Raw genomic sequence first — 9,389 nt, 5'->3', positions numbered from 1 at the left:
AGGTAAATGATTCATAATGTTTGGAAGAAAACGTGGAGGAATGGAATGTTTGAAACCAACCTGAAAACAGACCTTTATAAATACTTAGAGGTATTATAACATTCCAAAATAGATTTGGAATATAAAAGTTTGAAAGATATATTTTGCAGCGAATGACGAATTCTTAAGAAATTATGTAATTTTGCATCACTAATTAACTTTTTACATGGTTTAAATATAACGACGTTGCCAGTTAGGTATATCGCTTGGCACTAGAAGTAGAATATTTATACCATCGTGGCAGGAAGAATGTTTCAGTTTGTAGTGTTTGCAAGGGGAGCGAGAATAGTCGCGTTTTCGCGGCTGAAGCGCGGCGCGGGAGTTGCGTCTCATTCAGTGCTCCCGAGTGTTATGCGACACAATTCTGGAGGATACCAGGATTTCGTCATGGAGTGTGATAATGAATTTGAGGTAAAATAGCTTTATAACTCGGGAATTAAGTTTTATTCATGGAGGTTTTTTTAATTGTTTCGTGACAAACAAATTCAAGTCTTATACATGTAAGTATTTGTTAGATTTGATAAATAAAAAGAAATCCATAGGAAATAGAAAGCTTGACTAATGCTATGTTTTCAATATTTTGGTTTTCGCGTTTATTTAATACCACGATATTCTAACCGTCGTGTCTAAAGATTCAACGTTTTACCTCTTTAGAATATTTTTCAATTTTCGCATAACTAAACACTCTTAATCCTAAAGTGTTTATACAAACCAAGACGTTCGCATTGATTTTCAAATATAAATTAAAACTAAATAAAATTTTACCACAAAAGAGAAATCACATTAAAAACTTGAATTAAACTTTTTTATTAAGTTTGTCATTAAATATCTATAGCCGTTTACACTGCTTCAGGGATAAAACAAATTTTTTTTCACGTTTACAAAGCCGAGACGAGAGTGATATGAATTACATTAAATAAATTGAATTCGTAATGCGGAGTTCCCGTGAACGGGACGTCACTGACAGGTAAACACTGAAAGTAAACATTATCAGATAAGCCTAGAACGTCTGAGGGCGGGGTCGCAGTATGCGCCTGCGCGTTGAGACTCTCGGAAGAGCGCCAGCGCGAACGTCCTTCATCAAAACTTGGCCGACTTGGCCACAGCTGTTCAGTAGAACGTTTCGAACTAATAAATTCCTACGTCCCTTTCTGTGGTCTACATCAGCATGAATGCCCGACAACTCCGGCGTCTGGCTGCCGCCGCCAGACCATTACCACAGCATCCCGCCTGTATTTGCTTACGACGATACAGTCAAGTGAGACCAAATTATATCATAGAAAAACCAGAAGTGAGTGTCTTTGTGTGCTTTAAAATTTAATTTCTAAGTTTCTCTTTATTGTTTCGTCAATGGTTTAATTCTTGTTCTTATTGTTCCAGAAATGGCGCAATTCTGCCCCAAATTTCTATTCTGTTCAAACTATGGAAATGAGGTAAGAATCTTTTACAATCTACTTTTTTCAATGTTTCACACCGATATGATTTATACAGAATGCATTGCCGTCATTTTATTACAAATCAATTGCTGGTAATGACCCATATCAAGTCTTATTGATCTATATTAAACTCTAGTGGGTAATATCCTCGCATTCGTCAACGCCATGCCCCGGCTTTATATAATACAAAGTATGGTTGGTATGGCTATTTTGCTCAACTTTGACATTTTAATTGACCTAGCTTATGTTATGGTGGGTTTTTGGTCTACATTTACAACATTTTTACATAGAAAAGGTAAAATATTTTGAGGACACAGAAATCTGTAATTTACATTAAAATAAAAAAGCATTGGTACTGCTTTACCCATAGAAAATAGAATAAATAACTCACACGGCTTTACCAGAACCTACATTTACTTAATTCAAAGTTCTAAATCTCAAAGAAGGGAAAATAACTAACACAAATGTAACGCAAATCATTAGCCGGCTTTTTGATGATTTATCTTAGTGCATCACTTACCGGATAACTGCGCGTGAAATGACTCGATTAAGTTTTTGTTTATATGAAATCAAATTGTTTAACATTTCCTGGAGTTTCCGTGAGTCGTATTCATGCATTTTATATTCCCCTTCCAAGGTCCAGGGCGTATTCGTTCGTGCATAACATCGATTCTGGATTGTGAGTACTTATGACTTGGTGTGTGGAAGTATTGCATGATATTAATTATTTAATTTATTATTATTTTTTACGCTTGTTATTAAAAATAAAACACTATGGAATGATGATAGTGAAAAAGTAGTAAATAATAAGGGTGTATTAGCTGGACGTCGATTTCGCACGACGTCGATTTTATCGAGACCTACGTTTTTATTCGCATAAAATCGATCCAACAGTTATTACCTGGCTTTTCTTCGCATTACATCGATTCATCCAATAAAATGCTATAATTATAATAAATTAAAAGAAACTACAATGTTTTTGCAGTACAATCGGGCGAAAAAAGAATATATGAAGGTAATAATCATTTTGTTGTATTCTTTTAAAAGTGTAGGTTCCTTCACCTTCCATGCAAGTATTTATGAAAACTTAAATATAACATAGTACAAACAGCTCTAACAGCACACGAAGTTGAACACACGAGAGAACTACGCTTGGTTTAGAAATTTCCTGTCGTCCTATTGGAGGATGACAGTCGTACGACTAAGTGTCGAAGCAATGATATAATAGGAGATAACGGTGATAAAAAAATCACATTTTTTAAATGTTTTACCTAGCTTTGATTATGTTAGTCGTGTTCCTATTGATACTTATATTTTTTTAGAGGTTTAAAGAATAAAATTTTAGTCCTATAACTTTATAAAAATCTATGCATCTGGGATTTTTAACTAAACGGCTTGTGTAATGCCTAATTAAACAAGTCTGATAAGTCTTCTAAACTAAATCTTTCCAATGTCTCTGGATAATTACACAAAGGTCGCTATAATCTGTTTATTTAACGTTATATAACCTGTTGATTGAAATATAAAAATTTAAATAAAAATGTTGTGTTTAACTGTACCTTTCTTATGTTGGAAAGTAGTAAAACAATAGAATCGACTTTATGAGAATACAATTATAAGCGGATCGACGTCATGAGAATGCAAACATGGATGGATCGACGTTGTGCGAAATCGACGTCCAGCTAATACACCATAATAAGCATAAGTAATGATGCAAACTGAAAAACAAGTATTACGGCATTTGGGGTATTAAAATAAATAACTTTTAATCCGTTTTATCAATAAATATTTTAAGTCGATAAGTAATTGGACAAACTGAATGATTTTAATTCAAAAAAGAGCAAAGACGACAGTCGATTATAATTTCTTACAAAAACACGATACTTACCTTCAGAACCATCAATACCAAAGTAACGTTTTATATCCATTAATTTTACGCAATTTAGATAACTTGTTATTTGGAAATGATTTTAAACTTTATTTTTAGTTGTACAGCAATGCTGAATTGTTCATTCCATTTAAATTAAAATCGTATTTTTATGCACTCGTATCGTAAATCAAATATTCGTGATAAAGCCGAATACAATACATATCAACTGTTTCGTTGGAGATCGATTGAAGTATAATGCATTTTTGTGTATCGGCCAATTATTTAAATTATTTTGATATACCTCCAGTGTCCTCGTAAGTTTGATACAATATTGATATTACGAGTAGGTATTCCTTGTGAATTTATGAGGTTTCGTATTTGACTGCTAACCAGAAAACTGTGAAACCTTAAAATTCGTCTATAGCTTAGATACTTATTTATAAACACAGTATTTGAACAATATTTCGAAAAGAACGTTTATAAAAATAAATCTAAGTATATACATATAGCCAAATAATACTGTCTCTGGCGAAACACTGTTTTAGTTAGGTATAAACTAAAGAATAAGCGATATTGTTTGATGTGTCCATGTGACAGAAATAAGAAAAAAGAAAGTACTAACGACTACAAACTCAGCTCTAAATATAGGAAGAAGATCAATCTGCACACAGATCACAAGGTTTTGGCATGCGTACGCGCAAAGAGATGGTACTATGCGCAGATCGCTGTTTACCAAAATTACTTGTTGATAGTCGGAAATTTTCTTGTCTCTCACGGTTTTTCATGTCTCTTCATGATAAAAATAAAGTGTCAGGTGATGATCCTACGTCGCCGACACACCCGTCGCTGTGACGTCAATCTAAATAAATATTGGCCCCTAATACATTCACGACTTGTTTTCCATATAAATCACGGAACATGTTTGTTTAACAAATCTATTTCGTAACCGTGACGATTTATTTTAAAGTGAGCGCGACATTGGTCGGTCATGCTTGCGGTTTTGCAAATCGCATTATCAATATTTTCTGATGTAGAGTAATGTAAAGCAGAATTGAGAATGTGGACAGAAGATTTTGTCCAATATCTACAGGTTGAAGTTTAAAAATTTCAAAGAATACGCATTTATATGATGAACAGCTATAAATTTATCTAATGAATTACTTACAAGGTGGCTTAAATAATTAAATTAAATTAATAAAAACAATAAAAAAATATTTGAATAACAAACCAATACTATAATTTTAGTAACAAATAATTGAACTACACGCCTTTCTTTTTTTAATTTAAATTCTTCCTAGGCGTCACATGTTATCGTATAATGTAGACCCGTGGTGAAGACCCTACAAATCTCGTAGCTTATTTGTGGCACACGCTACGATTTTCGTAGCAGTTTTGTAGCAGTAGAAATTAATTCCATAGTTTGTTTGTATTATTTTAGTATTTGTTCTTTTACTAGTTTGACATTATTTTATACGAAGGAATTTTTCTTAACATAAATTATATTAAATAAAATTAATCCATCTAATTAATACAGGGGTCGTGAAGGTTCACACAAAAATGCCGACGATGTGCTATTTGACATGTTCAAAAATGAAGAAACAGGACTTCTCCCCGTTGGAAAATTTTTGGCGGTAAGTTTAATCACAATCGTTTAAAGTATAGATTCAATAAAATGGATTTCGTAAAAATAAAAAGTTTTAGGTACCAGGTACCGATGACCTATGACTAGTGTGGTATCATACCATAGTCCAGACATTTAATGTCTCTAAATTCCATTTAATCAATACCTATACCGTTGGTAGTAGTATTAATCTTTCTGTGCCTATATGTATTTAATGGTGATCAGCTAGGGTTACCTTTTTCAACTACATACCGAAAAATAGGACTAAAAAATAATAAATGTTCTACACATGTTTACAGTACAGAGCGTCTTTGACGGATAAAAGACTATCGTTAATTTCTTGACAGTAAACTCTTGATAAAAATGTCTCCAAAGTCTAAATGTTATCGGAAGATAAAACTTTATATTATATTTTTATATCAATATTTACTATGCTTTCTGTCTCGTGTCTAGACGTAGTAAGTATCTTTGGTACTTATAGCACATAGATTACAAATCACTTATCTGATTGTCATCTTATGCTTTTTCAAACATCTCCAGGCCCTGAGGACAACTGGAATAAGGAAAAACGATGCTCGCGTTAAAGAAGTAATGCTCAATTTGTACAAAGTACACAAGGAGTCGAACTTTGAGGGTGGATCTCCTGAAACTTTAAAACTGGACAGACAAACTTTCAAGGATGTGATTGCACCTAACATAGTCCTGATCACGCGAGCTTTCCGTAGTCAGTTCGTAATTCCAGACTTCCAGGATTTCATAAAAGACATAGAGGAAATGTATTGGTCTGCGAAGAGTAACACTGACGGCAAAGTCGCCAGTTATATTCCGCAGTTGGCCCGAGCAAGTTCGGATAGTTGGGCAGTCAGCGTATGCACTATTGATGGTCAACGGTTTTCTATCGGTAAGTAAGTAATAAAGATTTCAGGAAATTGTTGAAAAAAGAAACGAGACCCATTTCGAATTGTATAGTCATCCTACATCATTCCTTACGATGACATTAATAAAACTTCAGCAATACATAAGCTAGCACTTTTCTTCCTTGAAATTTCCGGCACCAGTCCAAAAGCTTGCCACATATGATTATTTTGTAAATTTGTGGCATAATAGAGATTTATTGTATAGTTTAGTATTATTTTCTTAACAGGTGACGTGACCGTCCCATTTACTCTACAGTCGTGCAGCAAGCCGCTGACGTACGCAATGGCTCTGGAAACGCTGGGCCCAGACGTCGTGCACAATTACGTTGGCACAGAGCCCAGTGGACGCAACTTCAATGAACTTGTATTGGACTACAACAGTATGTAGATGTATTGATTTAGTAAAGAAACAAATATTATGTAATATGATATATTTAAAAAAACTAGTTCGAATTTCTTTGAACCTCTGATTTCGATTGACACATCATGTTTTTAGTAGAGGGGTAGCTATGTTTATATGCAATTATCATGTTGCGTGACAACAGAAATTACTACTACCACCAAATCATACAATAAACGTAACTTGAATAAACACGGATATAAGTTTTGTAAATAAAACATACAAATGCAATGCATATCAACAATGTATTAATATCAATTATCTACCAAGTTAAATCATGCATGAGCAATCATAATATTTATTTGTTTACAGTGAAGCCGCATAATCCTATGATCAACGCTGGTGCGATTTTGGTTTGCTCCTTACTCAAGACCTTGGACAAGCCAGAGATGACTTTGGCTGAGAAGTTTGACTATGTAATGTCGTTCTTTAGCCGACTTGCTGGAAACGAGGTTTTGGGTTTTAACAATGCCGTATTCCTCTCAGAACGAGAAGCAGCAGACAGGAACTACGCACTTGGCTTTTACATGCGTGAGCATAAATGTTACCCAGAAAAGACAAACCTACGAGAATGTATGGACTTCTATTTCCAGGTAATTGTTTTAAATAATAATATAATAGATTCTCTTGTGGTTGTTAAAAAATAAATACGTTTAGATTTTGGTGGACTATTTAATGTTCAAAAAAAACAAGAAAAATTTAGAAATAGGTTGCCAGCCCATTATCCGCATGGAGAAGAATTAGTAAGTAGTTAAATTTTTTAATTGACTTGCACGAACTATGTGGGTAAAGGAGCTATGAGCAAAAAGCATTTGGTACATGTTTCTTCCTCTCAAACTAGCAAACGTTACTAATTTATTTATTAAATAAAGTAATAATTGGTTTGTTTTCAGTGTTGCTCCATGGAGGCTAACTGCGACATAATGTCCATAATGGCTGCTACTCTTGCGAATGGTGGCATCTGTCCAATAACCGACGAAAAAGTACTCCGGCCAGATTCTGTGCGCAACGTCTTATCGTTGATGCACAGCTGTGGAATGTACGACTACTCTGGCCAGTTCGCGTTCAAAGTGGGGCTGCCGGCGAAATCAGGGGTATCGGGGGCTATGCTCATCGTCGTGCCCAATGTTATGGGCATCTGCACTTGGTCTCCGCCCTTGGATCCCTTGGGCAACAGTTGCCGAGGTCTACAGTTTTGTGACGTAAGTTACAAAATTATGTGTTCTACTAGAATACAATAATAAAATATATTCTTAAGCAAGGAGCTCTGACAAATCTCTCACAAATATAAGTACAAGCAAATCAGCAGAAACATACATGTATACGAGTATGTTAGATGTAACTGAAGACTCAGTTCCTGCTTCATTATTAAATGTCGTTTTAGACAACACCTGGCTTTAAAATATCTCTTTTTTGTCATGTTTCTTCAGGAATTGATCCAGCGATTCAACTTTCACAAATATGACAACATTCGTTATGCGAGCCATAAGAAAGATCCGCGGCGCTATAAATTTGAAACCACAGGCCTCAGTATCGTCAATCTTCTTTTTTCCGCGGCAAGTGGCGATATAAGTGCTTTGAGAAGGTAATGTCTTGTAGAATACTGGTTGCACGGTACTTACGTACTCTGTAATTTCATATTGTTTTTGGCAGTCTCTACGATGAGCTCATCGCTAAAAGAGTGAAACTTTTGCATGCGTTACAGTTAATTGCTTAAGATGTTATTGGTAGGTACAATAACATTTTCAATTAGCAAGACTAATAATACCAACAATTAATTACTGTAACAAATTGTCTTTTGTTTTGCTGATACTATTTTTAAATTAGTTGAAAGGTCGCGGTTTAATCGTAAGTTATAATTTTTCATTTGGCGACAAGGATGTTTGAATACGAAATTGATATAAACGGTTGTTATCATAGTTCGTTAGCTCAATATTTCAGACGTAGGTATGTTTAATGAGACTAAAAAATTGTTTTCAGGCACCATCTTTCCGGTATGGACATGACTTTGTCAGACTACGATGGCCGCACAGCTTTGCATTTAGCAGCTGCTGAAGGTCACCTGGGCTGCGTAGACTTCCTCCTGGCTCAGTGCGCCGTTCCCCACGATCCTCGCGACCGCTGGGGCAGCCGCCCCCTCAATGAGGCCGAGACATTCGGACACACCGCCGTCGTACAATACCTCAAAGAATGGGAACGCGTACATCCGCAAAATCAAAAATCGGACGTCACACCCTCAGCTGTAGACGACATACTCGACAAAACTAATGTCAATGATGCGGTTAAAGATCCTAGTATCCAAGAAATCGTCTCGAGAAACGGTGATAAAGTTCAGTGAATCAAAATGTTATGATTGTATTCACGAATCTCAAACCTTATTAGGTATTAATTAAAATGACGATCTCATCACTGAATAGTTGATCAAGTTTAGAATCTTTTATTATTTATAGGTAAAAAAGAAACTGATAGTTAGCCTATTCAAATTGACGCATTTAGTTTTGGACAGTTAATAGATGTAAATCTAAACTCTGACTTTTTACACTGTTGATGTAAAGTAAAAATTTCTGGTACTATACTGCTGTTAAGGCTATTGTATATTCTACATTCCATTGATTTCTACAAAACAAATATCTAAATGTTTAACTAGTACATAAAATTTGGCTACAGGTTAAAGAAAATTTTACTTACCCTTGTAGTGTTTAGAAAATTTAGAAAAGATTTTTAAATATACAAAAATGTTTTTAAGAATAAGACAATAAATAGATATTTTAATCAATGTAGGTTAAGAATTATATTCCATGTCATTTATTAGTGTTGTCCAAATATATATGTCAATTAAACTGTTGAATTAAAAAGTCTTTCTCTCTCATCTTTGCAAGACCCTAAGTGGAAAGATAGTCTGCCTCTCTCATATTTTCTTTAACTTACTTAATTAAAAACATCTCCATCTCATGTGTTTGGTAGAGTAATATTAACAAAGCTGCTTATAAATAAATGCTAATTCATATGTAGCAACATAAAAACAGTAAATCAATAAAATTTTAAGCCAAATTTAAAAAAATAAATCAAAAATGGGTTCATAAATTTAGGGTGCTCCAAATTACTC

At 34.4% G+C, this 9,389-nt stretch overlaps 1 protein-coding gene across 3 annotated transcripts; it reads left to right on the top strand.

The window, feature by feature from the left end:
- The first annotated feature begins 198 nt into the window (after positions 1-198).
- On the top strand, positions 199-9,137 carry LOC106137825 (glutaminase liver isoform, mitochondrial). Of its 3 annotated transcripts, none has more exons than XM_013338743.2 (9): positions 199-450; positions 1,420-1,472; positions 4,880-4,976; positions 5,507-5,867; positions 6,111-6,263; positions 6,596-6,876; positions 7,177-7,485; positions 7,714-7,868; positions 8,264-9,137. In XM_013338743.2, exons 1-9 carry the CDS (start codon positions 289-291, stop codon positions 8,619-8,621), a joined length of 1,929 nt encoding a protein of 642 aa, XP_013194197.2. In that variant the 5' UTR covers positions 199-288; the 3' UTR covers positions 8,622-9,137. The 3 variants fall into 3 exon arrangements, with proteins under 3 accessions (XP_013194197.2, XP_013194196.1, XP_013194195.1); XM_013338742.2 differs by lacking the exon at positions 199-450 and adding an exon at positions 1,048-1,297; XM_013338741.2 differs by lacking the exon at positions 199-450 and adding an exon at positions 1,049-1,330 and having other exon boundaries at positions 8,264-9,134.
- The last annotated feature ends 252 nt before the right edge of the window (positions 9,138-9,389 follow it).

This window comes from Amyelois transitella, chromosome 3 (assembly GCF_032362555.1).
Source record: "Amyelois transitella isolate CPQ chromosome 3, ilAmyTran1.1, whole genome shotgun sequence".
Classification (NCBI taxonomy): domain Eukaryota; kingdom Metazoa; phylum Arthropoda; class Insecta; order Lepidoptera; family Pyralidae; genus Amyelois; species Amyelois transitella.
Note: the sequence above shows the minus strand (reverse complement) of the source record. Positions and strands in the feature narration are given on the sequence as shown.